Genomic DNA, 20,946 nt, shown 5'->3' with positions numbered 1-20,946 from the left:
CTATAGAAGTATTGTTCCATCTTGGCATTAACATTTCCTAATGCTCTACATTTATATCTACAGCTGCCCAAAGGTGTTTTTACAGCGGCGTATTTTCTCCCAGGAATAAGCACCTATTAATGTTTTTGCAACTTGTCTGGGGCTTGTGTCGCTCCATTGAAATGGAGAGATTAGAACTACGGCATGTGACTGAATGATCATTAGTACGATCATTTGGGGTACATGCAGTTCCACAGGGTGATGTGCTGCCAACAACAGATGTCTTTAGTGCCTCATAAAAAATGTGAGTCCGCGACAAAAGAGCTTGACAGATCACTGCCAGCATCTTCACATGGGCCGATGATCAGGGGAACAAAAATTCAGATAAACATTCTTTCTCGATCATCTGCTCCCCCTCATAAAATGCTCTTAAAGGTGCCCCAGAGTCACTCAGCTGCTTCCCGGAGGGCTAAAAAGAGAGGAGTATTGTCTCTTTTATCATTTTAATCCATACCCAGCTATTAAAAATAATTTATACTGGGACAACCCCTTTAAGGAGGGATTGTGAAGGGTTTTTGTAATGAAGGGTACATTCTAGTTGGAATGTGATGTGACAAGGCTGACATTGTCTCTATTTAATGGTAAACCAAGTAAAAGTTATCAGCATCACTGTTCCAGGTATCAGTGCCCCAGCCATTAATATATGTCTTACCCCGGAGGAGCTGAGATGTTCTGAAGAAAAGACTCTGATATCCTCCAGTTTTGTACGTCTCCTTTCACAAATCCAGCAATCATGACAAACAAGAGGACCAAAACATTGACTGCTGTGAACACCTTGCTCACCCAGGCTGATTCCTTCACTCCAAATGATAATAATCCTAATAAAATAGGAATGGACATCAATTAGCACTTATGCAGAGTACATAGCACATGTAGACTATTGTATTTTATGAAAACAGCAAATATCACAAGCAAACAGTCAAAGAATGTGGTGATGTGCGAATTGTCATTGGTGAAAAATGTGACCCTACACATCTGATGCATAGTGGCCGAAAATGTGGATTTTAGCGGGTCTGGACAAACATCTAATGTGTATGAGGGCCTCCCTACTCTTCCCTGATGGCAGATTTGGGGGAGGTAAAGATCAGGTAGTTGGATTTCAACTGTCCAATCCTTTTATTCTCAGGGTGATAAGCTACCACCAGAGGACTCCAATAGTGGCTTTTTCCCCTCTCTACATTCGTAACCTGTGGTCAAGCTGGTATATTCGGTAGACCGCTATGTAATGTGTAAGCCCACTCTAAGGCCTGACCTACACATTAGATAGGTGTTGAGTGAACGCTCATTTGGCCAACAGCTATTTCCCTGGATGTCCCCATAAACTCAGCTCTCCGTAGTTAACTAACTTTCTCATGTATACTGACAAAGACACTATAATCTTTCTGAACTGAATATTTCTAACATAATCACACTCCTAATTATGAAGAGATTAAAGCATCAGCTTTTTATGACCACGTGAACTAACTTTATAAGATCATGTGCTACAAATGTTTTCTGAATGTACAGTAAATATCATGCAAATCAAATTATCATGGTAAATGAGTGGTAAAACTTTCAACTAGACTTTAGAAAGATTACAAAAGTAAAAATAATCTGTCATCTATGTCGGTGTACAGTTTCTCAGTGTGCATCTTCCATTATTTACAGTTTTAAAGGTTTAAACCTGCCTAGCACATTGTGTAACTGCAAATTGCTACATGAAATCTGAAAGTCAGATGATCTCATAACTTTGCATGTAAGTGTGCATGTGGCAAAGTTTTTTGTTTATTTTTTAGTGGAAACAAGTGTTCAATTGCCTGCAGTGCCCCCACAGGGGACGTGAGGCATTACATGATATCATTTGCAATCAGTGTGCTGTCCAGGCAATGTCGAGACTTCAGAGCCAGAGATGCTCTCTGTAGGCACTCTCCAGTTTATTGATAAGAGTGCATGAATGAGTAATGCCCTTCTATTAACTCAGAATTCCTTAGGGAGGTTGTCCCACAAAATGACATTATTCCCTATGCACCGGATGGGAAATAGCCACCAGATTCATGGAAGTCTGAACAATGGAATCCCCACCACTCACTGCAGCACTCTACAAGCTCATCTCTACTTTTATGAGACAACTCCTTTAAGTATTCCTCAAGACTCTGAATATTGCAGCACAGTAAAGAGGCAATGTATGCAGATGCTAATGTCAAAGGCTTGAATAAGTTTTTATATTCTTGCTTGGGGGACAGAGATCTCTGGCCCGCTCTGCCTCCATTCTCTGAATGATTATCGATCCTGTGTGAAAACACAGGAGTGATAATGGATGGGCTCTAGCACTCCAACTCCTGCCTCTCCTGCAGCAACTTCCCCCGAAGACGTCAAATGACCCAGTCTCTTTCCCTGGCATCATCTCCCTTTGCCAGCAAGAACCTAGCATATTGCACATCTTACAGGAGATATGGCAGATGATTAGCATCTTGCCCACTAAAGCAGATTGAGTCTCAACTCCAGCGCATGAAGGAAAAACTTACCACAGCTATACAGGCGGTTAATCAAGAATTTCAATCTCTGTCTCAACACTAGAAAAAATCCATGGCAACTTCAATCAATCTACAATTAGCTCAAACTATTGACTGTCACCATGCCCAAATGAGACACCTCACCCTATATCAAGATAACAGAAAATAGGAGTTTTCGGAACAGCATGAAACTCCAAGGATTACCTGAAGATGTCCCTCTGGATGCCCTCTATGACAGCGTTGTCTGTCGGGCCCAAAGGTCCGGAACTCTAACCATCCATGTGATGTAATTTGCAGTGTCAACTTTTACAAGCGAAAAGAAGATATCCTACAAAGAGCATGGGAGTAGGGCTCATATTTTTTTTCAATGGCGCTGAAATAACTATATTGTCAGATGTCTTCAGATTCACTCTCTGCTTTCGCAAAGTCATGCAACCTCTCCAAGAAACTACCCGAGCAGCAGATGCCACTTAAATAATCCGCACACCAGCAGACTTCGAAGGTACATTCATTTTCCTAGAAAGATCTGCTGTACCCATCCTGGATTGGGCTATAACCCAAGTCTCCAAGCTCAAGTTGCTGGGTTCCCAAACACAGGGACTCTATTTTCTGTATAGGACCACCTTGGACTTAAACTGTTACCAAAGATGACAATTTAATCACTAAGTGCCCTGTTGAATGTGCTCGAACCCATAGCTCAACATTATACTGCATGACTTCTGCAATATTTTTCCCTTTGGATCTGATTAACAGGACATCTTTAGGCCCCACTTCTCACTGTCCCATACCTATGATCTCAGTCATTACCTTTCTATATTTACTCGGGTCAATAGCCTCTTCTATTTTACTACATACTCAAACTTTTCAAAAGTGCCAATCTTGAGCCATTAATTAATTAGTCACAAAACCTTCCAATAACTTTACTGGCTTCAGTGGTTGTTTGCATTGACGGCGCTCTGCCATTTCACGTTACCCAACTAGGGCTTCTTGGATCCTGCTCCTGCACCAGGATTTCCTTCAGGGCCATGATCCTTGACATTTGATACTTTTTAGTTAAAGTTCATCTACTAATATTAATAGGGTCTTTCAGATTCTACGTTTTGTATGTTTGTTTTCCTGGATTACCAGACCTTCCTTCTTGTTTTTTCTGTTTACCTGCCTCTCACAAGAAGCAGTTTTGTGTATGGAAGCACCTACTTCACAGGAGGAACTTGCTCTTATACTGAAAGAATCCCACCGCAGGAAAGCCCTCAGCCGGATGGATTTCCCCTCTCTTACTACAAGAATTTTTATGATATCCTCTCTCCTCACTTCCCTCAGGCCTTTAACTCTTTATCTTTTGGTAACTCCCTTCCGAAAGACACTCTGACAGCATACATAACAGTCATACCAAAAGAAGGAAAGGAGCTTTCCCTCTACCAAAGCTATTGTCATATATCCCTCTTAAACGTAGACCTTTTACTTGTCACTAAGATATCAGCTAACAGATTGTCCCCTTTTCTTCATCATATCATACACAGAGACTAGGTAGGCTTCACACCCCTTCGTGAGGCAAGAAATAACACAATCAGAGCTATAAACCTCATTCAGTATGCTAGAAAAACATCCCCGGCATTATGTTTATTATCCACAGACACCAATAAGGCATTTGATAGAGTGAACAAGGAGTTCATGCTTGAGACCCTCTGATACATAGGACTGGTTACCAACATTGTGCTGTGGATCTCTAGCCTGTATTCCACACCCTCTGCCTCGGTGAAGACTAATGACCACATCTCGTCCTCGTTTAACATATCAAATGGTACAAGGCAGGGATACCCACTCTCACCCCTCCTCTTTATCATCTGCCTGGAACCTCTCCTCGGACACGTACACTCCAATCCGGACATATCAAGGATTAAGACTGGGAATTCCATGCAAAAAGTTGGCACCTATGTAGATGACTTATTATTTTTTCTCTCGACCCCATCCACACATATCATTATCCAACTTATTAGACAAACTCCGCTATTATGCCCAGCTTTTCAACTTCAAAATTGATTACCAAAAATCTGCAGCATATCTTTACCTCAACTTTTTGGTAACGTAATTAAGGGATTCCACTTCCTTTCGTTGGGCCAGAGACTATATAAGATACCTGGGTATCCACCTTATGACAGACATCAATGACCTTTCAGCTAACTAACAGAGTCTCTTGAGTGAGGCCAGATCAGATCTAAATACCTGGACAAAGGGCTTACTTTCTTGCCTTGGGAAATTTCAAATAAACAGCCTTCTGCTGAATCCTCTACATTTTCCAGGCCTTACCTATTACTATCCGCTGAGATTTCTTCAGCAATTTAAATTCTATAGTTAGTAAATTTATCTGGGAGGACAGACCCACTTGTATTGTTTGATCCACACTCAACTGGTCTAAATCGGAGGAAGGACTATGCCCTCCAGACCTTATCGCATACTACCAAGCTCCCACTTACTATGAGTTGTCAATTGACATAGGCACAAGAGTCTCAAATAATAGGTCTTCATAGAGCAGGCATCCCTGACTGCACTGCCTTGGCTCTAAGACAACACCCCACAGAAGCTAAAACCCACAATTGGTCATACTTTGAAGGCATTTTCTTAGGTTTTCCCAAGACCTGATATTTCTTCTCTCTTTTCCCCATCTTGGGAAATCCAGTCTTTTCTCTTAAAGCCCATTTACACGCAAAGATAATATTTCAAACGATTGCAAGTTTTAGCGATCTTTTTGCATAAAGTGTTAATGGACACTAATGTCCACTAACACTTTATCATCTTTAGTTGTATGTAAATGAACCTCCAGGAGCTGTTTGCAGAGCTCAGTGTGTGACTAATCACACGCTCTGCTGTGCACACAGCTGCATTGTTCTCCTCTGGGCTGCCGGCAGAATACAATGTAATCTCCTGACTGCCTTGGAGAACACAGCGTGCAGTCTATTAAGAGATAATTTATCTCTCTGCGGCTGAATGATGGATTTTAATTTCACCTTAAAATTATCATTCAGACGAAAAGTGCACAATGCCCACGTTTACATGTAATGGGTTATCGCTTATTTTCGATCGTTTGAACGAATTTTGAGCGACAATCGTTACGTGTAAATGGGCCTTTAGTCTGGAGAGTGGGATCTTTCATCAATGGATCTTCAACCACAGATATAGAGCATATTACTTCCTCCAAAGAGTATTGTGGCTATCTGCAGATGCACTTGCATATATCGTGGACCCGGCCCTTTATCATCTTGGCATATCCTTCAACTTCCTCATTTCCTTACCCATCCAATGGGTTTAACCCATGCAAAGACACCTATTGAACAACTGTGGCAGTGATGAAGGACCCTCTCGGCACACCCTCTCATGCATCTATAAACTTTTAAATTCTCAGCTAAACAAACCAGACTCCCCCACCTGTCGATGCTGCTCACAATGGAGGAAAATAGTTTACACCTTTACACACACATCTTCCTTTTCTAGCAAAATGCAAGATTCAGGATTCAGAATTCTCACTTACTGGTACAGGGTGCCCTCTCGCCTACACACAATGATGCCTTCTGTATCTTCATTATGCTGGAGAACAAGGCACAATGTTGTATAGATTTTGAGATTGTCCAATACTAGCTAGCTTTTGGTCAACCGTTTGGAGCATTTCATCTAGATTCACAAATTTTGTTCTACGCAAATCTCCTGCACTGTTTCTCTTGCATCTCAGTGATAAACCACTACCTACAAGTGCTCGGTGATGCAACATCTAGTAAACGCAGCTAGAGCTTGTATCCTGAGGCTTTGACGAAAGACCTCGCCACCTGATATCTCACTATGGTTCAACATAATACAGAAGACCATGTAGATGGAAGACCTCACAGCCTGATACATTTTTGAAAACATAGTTTTATTGGATTGAATTTCAAGACACTCTGGAATATAGAACCACATGTAATCATTAGACTCCCTTAGACTCACAAAAATATTTTTTGGTCCTTCACAGGATCAACTTCTGTCCGTTCACTTTTACACATTTCTTTTCTTCACTTGCATAATCCCTTTCTCTCACTTCTTTCCTACTCTCCTCCATTTTTTTTTCCCTCCAACTTTTCCCCTCTCTCTCTCTCATCGCTTTTCATCCCCCTTAACTCTTCCCCAACCAAGATATTTATTCTTGAAGAATCTCCCTAATTTATGAGGTCACAAGATCAAGATCCAACAAAGTTAAATAGTCAACTGATCACTGATTCCCCATTTCTGTTGTTTTCTTTATAAGTTATACTACGGTACTGTTTTACTATACTCATGCGGAGACATACCATGTCTGTGTGCCATCTTTCATGATGCACCATTGTTAATTTACTGCTGTATGAAAATTTATAGATAAAAAATTAATTTAAAAAAAGGGAAACTTGATGGAATGGAAGAAAACAGAAGCCTTTCAATTTGCCTATTGTGTTTTTGAAACCCCATTGAAATCAATGGGGTAAAAATAGATTAGTTTTTTCCCGTTTCTGTGAGTAAAGGGCATGTTATGATTTGAGCAAAAATTTGGTATGTTTTAAAAACTGTGCAGCATAAAAAAGTTCAGAATCGTTATTTCAGAAAAAGAAATGTATTGGAAAATGACTAAATGCCTAAAATGTAAATATTTGGCGTTATCTGTACACTGTAAGCAGAAATGTATCCCATTTCAGTGTTATTGGACCTTTTAGGGGTAGAGAATAAACTCAACCAGACAGAATTACAACATCCAGAGATTTTTACCTGATAAAAGCAATATAAGACAAACTGCAAAAAAGTCAGGGTATTCAGCAAGGCCAGGCGAATTCATCCTGAAATAGGTTTTAAAAAACTGACCAATCTGCTTCCCTAATAGTTCATCAAATGTGCCACTCCATGCCCGCGCCACACTGGAGGTACCTGCAAAGACAGAGCAATAATTAGATGATTCAAATTAACCAGTTTTAGATTAAAAAAAAATGGTCATGTACTTTTTGAAATTAACCTCAAAAACTGCCCTGTTTTTATTTTATGTTTACCAATAAACATAATAATTGTTTTAGTATTAAAGAAAACTATGGTGAAAACCAAAGTTTCTCACTTTAATTCTTAAAGGGGTTTTCCTGGATTAAGAAAAATCACAGGCTTAAAATTTTGTAAAATAAAGAAGAGAGACATACCTGTCTACTCCATTGGCTTCCCATTCAGCACTGCTGTCCCGCTGCCAGCCACTTGGAACCGAGAAAAAGCGGGCAGCAGTCATATGCTATTCAGGGTGCATATGACCACTTAGCCAATCACAAACTTCAACTGTGATTCTTCCATGGCAGTTAAGTCTGTGATTGGCTCAGCATTCATTTGCACAATGAACCACATGTGACCACCGCTTCTTTTAGGTTCTGAGCAGCGGGCACTGTGCCTCCAGCGCTGGTTGGTGAGTCACTGCAGTAGATGACTATGTCTTTATTTTGCATAATTCTAATTCTGTGAATTTTTTATAAGTCACAGAAATACCCTTTAATTAGGGAATCCTGTGGATACCTGAAAGCATCAATCTCTAAGGCTAGGTTCACACACATCAGTTGTGTCCATCCAGTTGTGTTATGCTATAGCCACAACTGAAACCTTTGGTGCACAGCTGGACAGACAAATGCTACATACAACATTTTTCTGTTGAAGGTAATGAGATGTCTGACATCCGAACTGATGCACAGGGCAGCATGAATGATCACATAGAAAACTGTTGCATGAGTCCTGCAATCATTTTCCCTCCAGTGGTTCAATACAATGCCAGAGGGGAGAAAAAGCCAAACAGCCAAATATATGGTAGCTCTGCCGAAATGAGTTCTGACCATACTGGATGTCCGTACTCTTCAGAAGACCAAAATGTTCATCTTCTATTATACAAAACAGCTGTTAGTACACGTGTGACTGTTTCTAACCTATAACATATAATCTAATGTATTGCACACATATACCCATACATGTATGTGCATATATCTGCTATTGATATTCATATAAGGAAAAAAAAGGCTACACAGATGTAAATCTTAGCCAGGAAGGTGCAAACGTTCAGCTCGAGCAGCGCTGCTGCTGCCGGCCCCATTAAAAACAATGAGCAATATCGCAGGAAGATAGAACATGCTGCGATGTGTTTCCCGCATAGCATCACGGTGCCATGCAGGAAAATAACGCTCATGTGTATGACCCCATTCACACAAATGACTTGCAACACACAAATCTTGCGCACTTTTCTCAGCCGTGTGAAGCCGGCTTTCGGCCGTGTTCATGTTTTTTCTGTTGCATTTTTGAACCACGATTAAAAAGAAAAACATGTGGATGTTAACAATACCGTCAATTTTTTTTTAAAACTAAATACAGGTTTTTGATGCGTTTTTTTAATTGTGTGTAAAGTGAGCAATCCTATAGAATAGGCGCCCAGATCATATAAACATGGTCCATATCACTATACACAAGGAGATGTATATGTTATACCAGCTGTATATATATAATCATGTACAGGAGATACCCTGGTTATACCAGCATGGTATATATCACTATATACAGGGAGATGTTATGGAGCAAGCTGGTATATCCTGAGTATCTCCTGTATATGGTATACAGTATAACATATACTAACTATACATGTTTAATTATATACAGGAAATACCTGGTTACACTGAACTGTCCACTCTTCTCCTCACTATCAGCCACTGCCACCCGGACCAATCACGCAGCCGGCAGTTCACTGACAGACTCCCGTTGTGATGAATCACAACTGCAGTCCCTAAGTGGTAGGGAGGAACTGGTAACGGTCCCTCCAATCCCTGAGCATCACCCAGAGCCGGACCACGGTGGTGATACATGGGCCCCCATTCACTAAGGGCTTGAGTCCCAATTGCGACCCCTTGCGGTACGCCAGTGCCTCAGATGTCTATTTATACTGGTCATTTATTAACACTATTCACTTATTTCCAAGTGAAGTTGAAGAAGATCAAATATAAACAATAAAACCATTGTGTATCATTGATCTTCATTGATGGAGGGGCTGTAAACATTTACGCTATTAGTGGCACAATATGTAATCGCTCAAAATTCATTCACATGAATGAAACTGAGCGATAATTGACCCGTGTAAATGCAAAAAAATTGTTTACTATTTGTCCACTTCTCATTATCGTTGACTTTCAGCTAGCATATAACACATCGCTGGATCGTGGGATTCTCGCTGCGTGTAAATGCTCCCTGCTTCACGCAGAAGGTGAACTCTGCCTGTCTAAATGCTCTGCACGAGCGCCAACGACCTTAGCGGTGACATCAGTGCTTGTGCAGTCGTGTAGACGACTGTCGTCCCGTCTAACTGGGACATTAAGTAGTTTCCTCCCTGCAGGCGACAAGGAACATGTTTATAAGATTCTTTACCTCTTGTTTAATAGCTGTATTTCCCCACCCCCAATTAACGTTAGGCGTCGTGCGGTAGTTAGGGCATTGCTGTAGTAAGGGGACTGTTGGTGAACTCTAGGGAAATTGGTACGGTCCACAGCTAAAAATGATAGAAAATAGACGGCAGACAAAGACCAACCGGTCCGGCTAGTCTGTCCTTATCTTATATCCTTTGTATCTCCCTCTTAGGAGAGATATATGTTATCCCAGGCAGCTTGAATTCATTTAGCGTTGATTCTCCAACCACATCTGCTGCCTGCTGCCTACAGATCCACACAATACACAACCAAGCATGGAGACAATTCCTTAGAGCAATATTTGTCTCATATTTGCTTCTACACGCAAACATTTATTTTTATTATGATGGAAACAAATGAACAGAAAAGAACATGACCCATATGGGATCTTTACTGCCAAGTCTGATTTACAGGCTACCATTGTTACCAGCAAGGTCAGATACATTTTCTAAAACAAGAATGTGTTGTATTGACATCAATAGTCAGTCCAATGATTCTCCGTTAATCTTTAGAATTCGCCAAAGGCTTACAAAAATGTATGGAATAGGGGTTTGAATTTGGGCACAACATACTGAGGTGTTCATTCTCTGTTTACTTCTATATTGATTTCACAGTTCAACATTTTACTACTATCTCTCCCGCTGTCAAGGAGACTCTGTCAGCCTGTAGCTAAGCTTATGGGCTCAAGATAGGTGACACTGAGTCCGTGGATGTAAGTTTTACATCAACCTTCCCCGCCGTTACCCTGCGGTCAGCTCCCAACCCGCTACTGTAGTGCATTCCGTGGACGACATAGGCGCGCGATGTAGTCCTCTCTTTCTATGTGTGTGCCACGTGGTCTGTTAGAAGATTCAGTGGTGGGTTTGACGGCTGGCACCAAGGGAACTGCAGGGATGAAATTTACATCCCCAGACTCAGCATGTGAAGGATATGGAGCCCATCAGCTTAGCTTATAGGGCTCAAAGTAGATGACAGATTCCCTTTAAAAGCCTCCACGAAGAACTGGCTTGGCTATTGTATCAAATGAAAGTAGACATGAATATAACTAAAAGAGAACCTTAGTTTTCCAAAAAAAATTCAGAAGCAGCCCAGGTCTTCATCGCTGCTGTTTGCACCCAGTATGAGTTCTAACAATTCACTTTTCCATGTAGATTTTCCTATCTTTAGCTGCCCTGCTGTTATCAGTCCACTAACACTTTTCATGCTGTCTTGCATAGCCTTGATTGCCTGAGGTCAGCGTGGAGACTTCCGCTACTTTCCCTCTGTGTATTTGCGGCACCCGCTCAGCTGATTGGTGGGGGTCCCGACCGACGGACCCCAGCCAATCAACTGTTGATGAGCTATCCTGAGGATACATCATCGATAGAATTTCCCTGGAAAACCCCTTAAAAAAGTATGTGTTCCTTATGAGAATCAGTAGTTGAAGTAGAGACTTACCAAACTGTAACTTGACGGTACATTAAATACACAGTTGCTGTAAACCTTACATTTCCACTTAACACAACAAAAGCCATTGAAAAGCCTAGTAAAGGTTTCCTCCAACTGTTCATTTAACACTTTATAAGTCAAGTTACTGTTTACTACATCTGTACGTGCAACTATGGATAAGTAAAGGCCCGTGGCATTGATGTAGTAGGATTATCTGCACACATCAGGTAGCTTTCCTTAAGCAAATACTTAGAAGCAACCCAATGTCAACGTCCATTTAGCATGTTATAACATGGGACTTACCTATGACATAGGATAGAATAAGATTCCAGCCTGTAATAAATGCCCAGAGTTCTCCGACTGTGACGTATGTGTATAAGTAAGCTGATCCAGTTTTTGGCACCCGAGCTCCAAATTCAGCATAGCAGAGACCTGCCATTACAGAGGCCAGCGCTGCAATAAGGAAGGAGATGACAATGCTGGGTCCAGAGTTTGACTTGGCCACTTCTCCAGCGAGAACATAGACTCCAGCTCCAAGCGTGCTTCCGACTCCCAGAGCGATGAGGTCCACTGTCGACAAGCAGCGACATAACTTGGAATCTTCAAGACTGTCTAATGTTACGATTTTCCTTCTAAGTATACGTCGCGCAACTGATAAAACCGGTCCACAGGGAACCATGATGGCTTCTTCTTTCTAAACATGGAAGAAATAATAAAACTGTTAATAAAACAATAGCATGAATATTTACATTACTAAGACTATTGTACCATGGTTGCAACTAGAACTGAGACGCACATAGCAACTGTTATAGGGTCTAGAAGTCCTCTTATGTCAATTGCAGAAGGGCCACGCGTTGGACAGCTTCCATTGACTTCAATAGAAGCTGTACGCGCAAAAATGGAGCATGCTGCGATTTTTCCTCTGCCAGTGGAATTGGTTTCCGCTTGTGTGTATGAAATATCACTTTTCCATAGTATGCTATGGGGAGGGGGTGGGTGATACTTGCTGCCGATGCAAGGCAAACCCGCCCGTGTGTGTGAGGCCTAAGGTGTAACACCCACTTCCGGCTATACATTCTTAGTGTGTATATTTAACCCTACAATGCATGAATTTTTTTTTGTGTCCACTTTGCACTTTAAGTCATATGTATCCACAATTCTACAGCAGACGTTGTAGGGTTAATCATGGTAGTAATACAGTTGAAAAACAATTGAGCTCCACGCTGCACCAACCAGAAAAACTGCACTTACTGCATTTTCCAATCGTCAAAAAATGTGCAGTTTCACTAATCAGAGCTGTATGAATGCACAGACCTCAAAACCCCTCTTTTCTGTGACTCTTACAGTGCCAACCATCAAACAGAGGAACAGTTATGTCTCCAGCTACAGACTACTGTAAAATAGTAAGTGCAATCAGATAAATGAAGATTCTCAAGTGCAAGAAAAGAATATAATAAACTGCAGCAAATACAATAGGGTATAATATTACCATTATTAGAATAGTATAAGTTTTTCATTATTTTCCAGTCAGACCCTATTAAGCCACATGTCTATTCTGCAAAGGGATGAAGTGAAGTCTATTTAGTTGTCTTCTGTTCCTACCATAAAATCACCTGAGGTACACCCTGAACATGTCCACAGGGCAGAAAGTGCCCAAAGTATGTAAATAAAAAAAGTGTCCTTTTGGCCTCTTTTAAACTGGACTTTTTACAGAAGAAATTGCATCAGTATGTCATCAGTATTTGATCTGTATAAGTTTTCATTGGTTTTATTTTATATTGGGCAAAAACAGATAACATTTTTTGCCTTGTGTGGCGCAGAGTGTTAAGGCAGCAGAAATGGCTTTTTAAAATAATTTTTATTGCGTTTTTGGTAGGCAAAATGAACAAAAAAGGCTCCATCTTTTGGCTTTTATTTTTTGCAGCGTTCGCCGTACAGGTTAAAAAGTGTGTTCGGCTGATTGTAGGGGTTATTACGGATGCAATAATACCAAACATGTCTTTTGTTTGTTTTGCTTTAAAGTGGGGAAAGTCATTTAAAAAAGAATTTTTGATTATTATTTACATGTGGGTTTTTTTGTGTTATTTTTTTATTTTTTACTATTCCTATTTTTTATGTCCCTGTATGGGACTTGAACTTGTGGACCTATGATCACTATGACAATACATTGTAGTACTTCTGTAATGCAATTTATTATCACTAGTATCGGCTATCATAGGCCATGGTAGAACTGGACACCATTGTCTAGCATCCGGTTGCCATGGCATCTCATTGTTCCTCCGTGATTCCATTGCAGAAGTCCGATAATGTCACAGAGGGAGCACCCTCCCTGTATGAACCCTTTACATGCTGCGATCAACATTGATCGCAGCATGTAGGTATTAACAGTGTGGATTGGTGTTCCCACCGATCCCTGCTGTTGCAGCAGGAGACCGGCTATCAGTCACACCCGACTCCCACTACACATGGCACAGGCTCAGCTTCAGAACCCGCACCATCCATAGGACGTAAACTTATGTCCATTTGCGGGAATTGCTTTCTAGTCAGTGCTTAAGTTTACATATTGTGGTGGGAAAAAAACGCACATATGAAACGACGTATAAAGCTTTTTTAGCTCTGCATTATTTTCTGCAAAACATGAAACAAATACATATTTGAAATATATTTGTCTGAAAGTGGCAAATGTTCAGGAATTACGGTAAGTGGCAGAGGTGGAAAGTTGGCCCAGCATTCTTGTGGCTTTCTCCATTGAAGTCTAAGCGAGTGACTGGCTTGGCTGTTTCCATAATTCCCATAGATTCTATTGGGGAGGGCAATGTGCATCTAGGTTCACCTGTCCTATATGTGACAGTGATAGAAGGTCAGGTGTGGTCCCAGATCCCGAAGGTGGAATAGGGGCCTCAACCAACATATCTAAAATGGTTATGGTAGTCACATGGCCTGTAAAGTAAACCAATTCATCCCAATCCATATGTGATTTAGGAATAAGGCAGCAAGACAACATTACAGGAAGTATCATAAAGGCTATCTGAACACAGCAATGCAATACATAAAGTACTCGTCTTACTATAAGATGTCAGAAGACATCGAAACAAGATCAAGCGAACTCTGATGAAAGCTCTGAACATTCGTGCCCCATTTACCTATATAAATAATTACCTAGAGATCAATCACAATTTGCTATTTCAGCCAGCAACTATCTGTGCACAGTTTGCAAACAAGAGCAATTTCTAAGTGTTACAAAAGCTCTTTCACGTAATGTGTTTGCTTATTCACTTATAGGGGGTGGAGGCGAAGAGCGAACGGTGATTGGATAGTCAGCGACTTGGTGTAAAGAGCTGTGACTACTGGATCTATAAATCATGTCTGTGTAAAGGGGGTCAAGACGAATGCACTAGGATATATGACAAACTGAAATAGTCATTCCTATGTGCTTATTTTATAGTCTTACCTTCTAGAAAGGAAAACTCCAGGAAAACAGATTTTTTTTCCCTCTAAGTTAATGTATAATGCTTCTATGTATAATGTTTTTCTAAATTCCGAATTTGTTAAGGCTATTACATCATCAAGAGCGTAGCTATAGGGAGTACAAAGATAGCAGTTTCATGTGAGTCTAGGTGCCTAAGAGAGCCAAAGGTCCATCTACCACCCAAGAAGATACCAGTATTATAAAGGGCACTTGGCAGGTAGAGGCCCTATTACACATTTTGTATTGGGCCCAATATCTTCAAGTTACACCTCTGTGTATAGTTGTATAGAGTGCAGCCTACTGGTGACATATACAGTACAAACTTTCATAGTGTGGCGGAATAACTTTCCACAAAGTACAAGAGGCCCATAAGTGAGGATAGCCCTGCCGGATAAGGTATCTAGTGTTCTATAGGGACTCGATTAGTTCATGCAGTGATTATTACATGTAGCTCTGCAATGAAGTGTACTGTACTCATCCATCTCTGATAGATGTTTGTAGTAAGGGGAAATGTTTGGGACAATGTTACGCTATAGAACATTGAGCTATAACATTTTGTTCTGCTAATGTTTGGAATGGCTTCAATTTAAAATACTTCTATTATCCCAATTTGGACATCTGAAAGTGCACTCTACATCAGACACCTCCAAGAGCAGGTCCGATACATTTGTGGTGTAGCGTAGGAGAAAAACCTGCTCTTCTCCTTTCTCTTGGCATGTCTGTAATGCTGTCTATTTCATTATGACTTTCTGGACATTGCCGACTCTGTGAGCGTAGGGTTATAGGAAGGGTCTTCCCTAACAATAGACTGCTACACCCTGCCAGACTTCTGGACGTTTTAGAAGCAGGGTGTAGCCACATATTCAATGTATTGGACAAGAGCAGAAAGGAGAGAGGGAGAGTTAAGGCCCATTTACACGTAACAATTATCACTCAAAATTCGTTCAAACGACCGAAAATGACTGATTGTTACGTGTAAAAGCTGCCATCATGCACTTTTCGTCTGAACGATGATTTTAAGGTGAACTTAAAATGCATCATTCAGCAGCATAGAGATAAAGTACCTCTCAATAGACCGCACGCTGTTATCTCTGCGGGAGTCGGGAGATTACATTGTATTCTGTCGGCAGCCCCGAAGAGAGCAATGCATCTGTTTGCAAAGCAGGACATGTGATTAGTTACATGCTGGGCTCTGCAAAGAGCTCCTGGAGGCCCTGTTACATGCAAATGAAGATAATAAAGTGTTAATGGACATTAGTGTCCATTAACACTTTATGCAGAAAGAACGCTAAACCTTTCAATCGTTTGAAAGATTACCTTTGCGTGTAAATGGGCCTTTAGTGGACACACTTTGTTCCCACTGATTTAACTCTTCCAGGACATATTTCAGATATCTGCAGCTTAAAGTGTACTGTTTAATGTTTTACAGGGGTTGTCCAATCTGGAAACATAAAAATGCTGCTCCGTTCTAGTGTTGTGTTATAACCCACCATCATGGGGAAGATGGGTACAGACAAGGTTTTGCTAACTTCCACTCCTTTCCTATCCCATGCACAAGAGAAGGGCAGCATGACTCTCTGGCAAGTTTACCTTCACTTGTTTGCCAATGTTGCTGTAATTGAGCACAGAAGAGCTTTGTACACAAAGCCCATAGCTAAGGGAACTACGGCCAGCCCAAGCTGAGCCTCCGATTTGCATCTCTGGTATGCACACCTTCGAGACCTGTGGTTTCACACTAGAGTCTTTCGACTCTTATTTTTCTCTCTTGCATGTTTTTAACATATGTTTACTGTGCTTATGTTATATTTAGATATACTATAGGTAATGTTAACGTTGCTTTTTCCATAAGGCAACAATGATGTATCTTCATAAAAACTTTTCTAGCATAAAAGTATTGGGCATATATATTGGCACAAGAAGTGTTAAAGACACAAGGATTACCTAACTGAATGGTGTCAGAAGGTACGCTGTATGAGAAACCAATGATTTTTTTTTACTAAAATAGTAAAGTAGATTCTAATTGTTAATAGCTGGCACTGTTCTGCCTTGTGTATAACGTATTAATATGTTAGCCGTAGTAAGTGGTAGGAAACTCTGTGGTAAAAGTTGAATTGTTTTCTTGTTAGGGCGCCCACCCACTGGCGATTTTTTTCCCTGCGAAATTCGCAGCATTTTTTTCTCTGCAGGGGTCTATGGGACTTGTAATGTTAAAATCGCGATTGCGCAAAATCGCAATTTACCGCGAAATCGCGATTTTAACATTACAAGTCCCATAGACCCCTGCAGAGAAAAAAATGCTGCGCATTTCGCAGGGAAAAAAAAACGCCAGTGGGTGGGCGCCCTAATTCTAAAATTACTCATTTTCATTTCTTTGCTTGCATATAAATATTGTATCATTGTGTTACTTCATCTGCTGTATCGTATCCTGAATCTATGCCACAAAACCATCCATTCGTGAAAGTAGCATAGAAAAAGCATAAAGCCCCTTTAGGGAGGTGCCCATCAGTCACATACATACCGTAAGACTTTATCCTATTATTTAACCCTTTGCAATCCAATTTTGGATTCAGGGTTTCCAAGGGGGCTTTCTCTTTCTGCAATTTTACAATGGCACCATCTGCTGGTTAGAGCCAGTACTGCAATATGGGGCATGCTGGAGAGGCCCCGACAACAGAACGGCCAGTAATATACAGTAAGAATACCCTGCTGCACGTCTTCCGACATCGGAGCTGTACAGCCTTCAATCAGAATGTCTTCAGACGTCAGACAGTGGATTGGAAAGGGTTAATATATTAAGTTAAAGGGGTATTTAGGTAAGATGAAGTCATTCCCTATCCACAGGGGATAACCAGTTGATCGATGGGATCTAACCGTGTGGACCCCTACCAATCGCCAGAATGGAAAACTTTTGGTACCCTGACTAGAAAATGAATAGACCAGCATTGTGCATGCCCAGTCATCGATTCATGCATTTAAATAGACATATTCAAGCATTTGGCTATCTTCGAAGCTCCCATGCTGTGCCTGCTGCCTCATTTACCACACACCATTGTTATTCTCTGATAAGTAGCAGGCATATCATGCAGAGCACAATTGGCTGGTTGTAGGTGGGGAGTAAGGAGAACATAAGGAGATATTCCCAGCTCTATCAGTAGGCGCACAACTTCACACAACTCTGCGGCGACTGCGAAGGAGGTGACCGTCACCCGGACACTAGGTGAGGAGCACAGCAAGGCCATCTGCAGAACTGCAATATGCACTGCCTCACTGTATACACATAGCTGTGGCTTCAGACTAGAAATTCATCTACATCACTTAGTATTAGTGCAGGAATGGGGAGGAAAGTGGGGCAGCGGTGAGATTTGCTGGTTCTTCTGGGAGTCCAGAAAGCTCTCCTGAAATTCAAGGAGAATTGGCAAGTATGATTTTCTACATTGGTAGTTTTATTAAAGGGTGTTTTATAAGTAGCTTTTTCAGAAATTGGGTCCATAAAAGCAGATCTAGGTGCTCAGATATTAAATGTTGTGGAGTGCTGTAGCCACATGTTTATGCTTGTACTGTATTTTTGCAGCCATAGCGTACGTGCATCAGCCTATTTAGTTCATTTCTAAGAAGTTCTGCCTGAATTTGTTTTTTGGTTGCATTTGCATTTGAGGAGGAGTGGCTGCTTCCATATCTATTGTGAATGCTATTTCCTCATCTGTACCAGAGCCTTTTAATTAGAGTATGCAGCTTGGATTTTACTTTCCCTGAATCCATTTGGAGGCTTAGGCCCAAAGAGAGGTGAGTCTATCAGTGTAGGGTCAACTCTACATTAGGTAACCTTGACATGGCAGATGGGCTTACATATTTTGATCAAAATATGTGCTAAGTAGCTTGTATTTTATGCGATTAATAAATATAACTGTTATGCAATTTCAATTCAGATATTAAATGTATATAATAGCACCATAGCCTCATGTTTCATGTTCATTAGTGGACACACAACTCTACAACTGTAGGGCCTGAGAAGACCATTACTGAAAGAACAGGTGAAACTAGCGGGGAGTGCAGCAAGACTACCTGCTGGGAAGCCTACAAGCTGCAATATGCACTGTCTACATAGAGCTGTGTCCTCTAACTAGGCATTCGGCAACAGTACTAGCGCAGAAATGGGGAGGGGAATTAGGTGCCCAGAAAATTTGGCGGCTCTTCAGAAAGTTTGGGTTATCTCCTCTTTTTCAGGAAGTCTCCCTAACACTCTGAATGAACTATTGAATGAACGATTGTCTGGTGACCTTCCCTATGCAGTTCATACTGGCCATGACAATTCTTCAAACTGGACATATGTCCAATGACACTGGGCGGTCGTGCTCAAAAGATCTTTCTTTGAGCACATGCACAGGAGCGATTTAAAAGTTGCGCTCGAGATTCTTGGACACAACTTGCATCGGTCAGCACTCAGACATTCCGTCTGTGCACATGTGCTATTTTTGTACGAAAATCGGACAAGAATGGGACATGCTGCGATTTTTATTTTTTTTACCCGGACTATCAGTTTGATTAAAAATAAAGCTGTGTGCATACACTTATTTACATGAATGGGTGCTACGTCCATCCAATTTTCGGATCGATTCTTTGGTCAAAAGTTAAACGGATAAAATGCTTGTATGTATGTACCCTGTGAATGAAAGTTTCTTCATTCAACTATTAGACAAAAATTTGAAACGTGTCATCGGTATTCTAAAACTATTGTTTGTTACATTTCATCCAATGAATGATCGTTTTAGTTGACATCACGCACTTTCATCAACTTTTGTCCAATGTTCATGAGCACCTTTTAGCACCTGAGCTATCAGGACAGCAATATTTGTTCAGAGAGATGGGTCCTGGGGATAAGATATCGGTATACATTGCATTTTGGAGATGCTGGAATCCTAGGTAGAACTACATGTTTGCACACTTTAACCTGATTTACTGTAAATAAACAGCACTGTCCCAGAGCCACTTACCTCAAGGATGGGCCACTTTACATGCAGTTATTGTAAGATTTGCTAATAGTGTGAAATGTGTGGTTTATTACAACATATGACAATGACCCGATGTAAGTCCACCCTTTCTCGGTGGTTCCTCACAGCCACTCATCAGTATGGAGATGGATCTGGATGGAGATTTGTAGCTCCCTGCCGCTTCTGACAGTGTCATCTTTTAATTCTCTGCACTTTTGACTGGTCAAGAAAGATTTCCTAATAGTGTGAAATGTGTGGTTGATTCCAACATATGATAATGATCAGATGTGAGTGCGCCCTTCCTCAATGATCTCTCACAGCCACTCCTCAGTGTGGAGAGGGATCTGATGGAGATTTATAGCTCCCTGATGCTTCCAGCTAATCAGACAGCGTTAGATTATAATTCTATGTGCTTTCTACTGGCCAAGAAAGAAAACAGAAGGGAAGGTAACTGTATATGCTCAATAGTACGGGCCTATGGGTATCTATTTAATAGGAACTCATTTGGAACCTGGACAGCATCTTATAGGCCTATTCAAATTTATTGGGTTTTGCAAAGTGTTAGCTTCCTTCTAGGTGTCCTGATGTACCATCAAAAAAGATAATAGTGCTATTGTCTCGGGTGGCGAAATCACGACACAGACTCAGGATAAGATGCAGCAGACGGAGTTACCAAACAATACAGTATTTATTTACAAACAAAGAAATTAAAGTTGGTCAACTTTATACGGTTGAATCACCTGTAGCTAACTAACTTTAAAGCCCCATTTACACTGCATGAATGTCGGGCAAACGATACCCGATACTCGTCCCTGCATGTACTTGCTCCTGTGCTGTTAAACAGAAGTGAGTACCGCTGGCTCGCAGCGCGGTGGCTGGGGGACAGTTCTCTCCTCGCTCTCCCCGCACCTCTCCATTCACTTAACACAGCGGCTGTTCAGTACTGAACAGCTGCTGTTTACACTGAACGATCAGCGTTCAGGATTTTATGCAGCCTAAACAATTAGCGATGATCCTGAACAATGATCATTCAGTGTAAACAGTACCCGTTCAGTACTGAACGGCCGCTG

General features: G+C 41.1%; 1 protein-coding gene and 1 long non-coding RNA gene across 7 annotated transcripts in view; one reads left to right on the top strand and one right to left on the bottom strand.

Annotated features, from left to right (window-relative positions):
* SLC7A2 (solute carrier family 7 member 2) overlaps nt 1–20,946 on the bottom strand; it is a 110,460-nt gene that overhangs the window by 32,857 nt on the left and 56,657 nt on the right. For 5 of the 6 annotated variants that reach the window (XM_066573399.1, XM_066573395.1, XM_066573393.1 and 2 more), the window contains exons 2-4: nt 11,723–12,113; nt 7,296–7,451; nt 692–857 (exon numbers count right to left, since the gene is read on the bottom strand). In XM_066573399.1, the coding sequence (XP_066429496.1) occupies nt 692–857; nt 7,296–7,451; nt 11,723–12,098 (698 nt within the window). In that variant the 5' untranslated portion in view covers nt 12,099–12,113. Of the gene's footprint in view, nt 1–691; nt 858–7,295; nt 7,452–11,722; nt 12,114–12,215; nt 12,372–20,946 lie in introns of those variants that run through there. The other variant, XM_066573396.1, reaches the window with a different exon arrangement.
* LOC136572641 (uncharacterized) overlaps nt 18,612–20,946 on the top strand; it is a 72,891-nt gene continuing 70,556 nt past the window's right edge. Inside the window, exon 1 of the long non-coding RNA XR_010785810.1 lies at nt 18,612–18,671. This is a non-coding gene — a long non-coding RNA (uncharacterized lncRNA). The remainder of the gene's footprint in view (nt 18,672–20,946) is intronic.

This window comes from Eleutherodactylus coqui, chromosome 7 (genome assembly GCF_035609145.1).
Source record: "Eleutherodactylus coqui strain aEleCoq1 chromosome 7, aEleCoq1.hap1, whole genome shotgun sequence".
Lineage (NCBI taxonomy): Eukaryota > Metazoa > Chordata > Amphibia > Anura > Eleutherodactylidae > Eleutherodactylus > Eleutherodactylus coqui.
The sequence above is the reverse complement of the archived record's forward strand: the minus strand, read 5'-3'. Positions and strand labels throughout refer to the sequence as shown.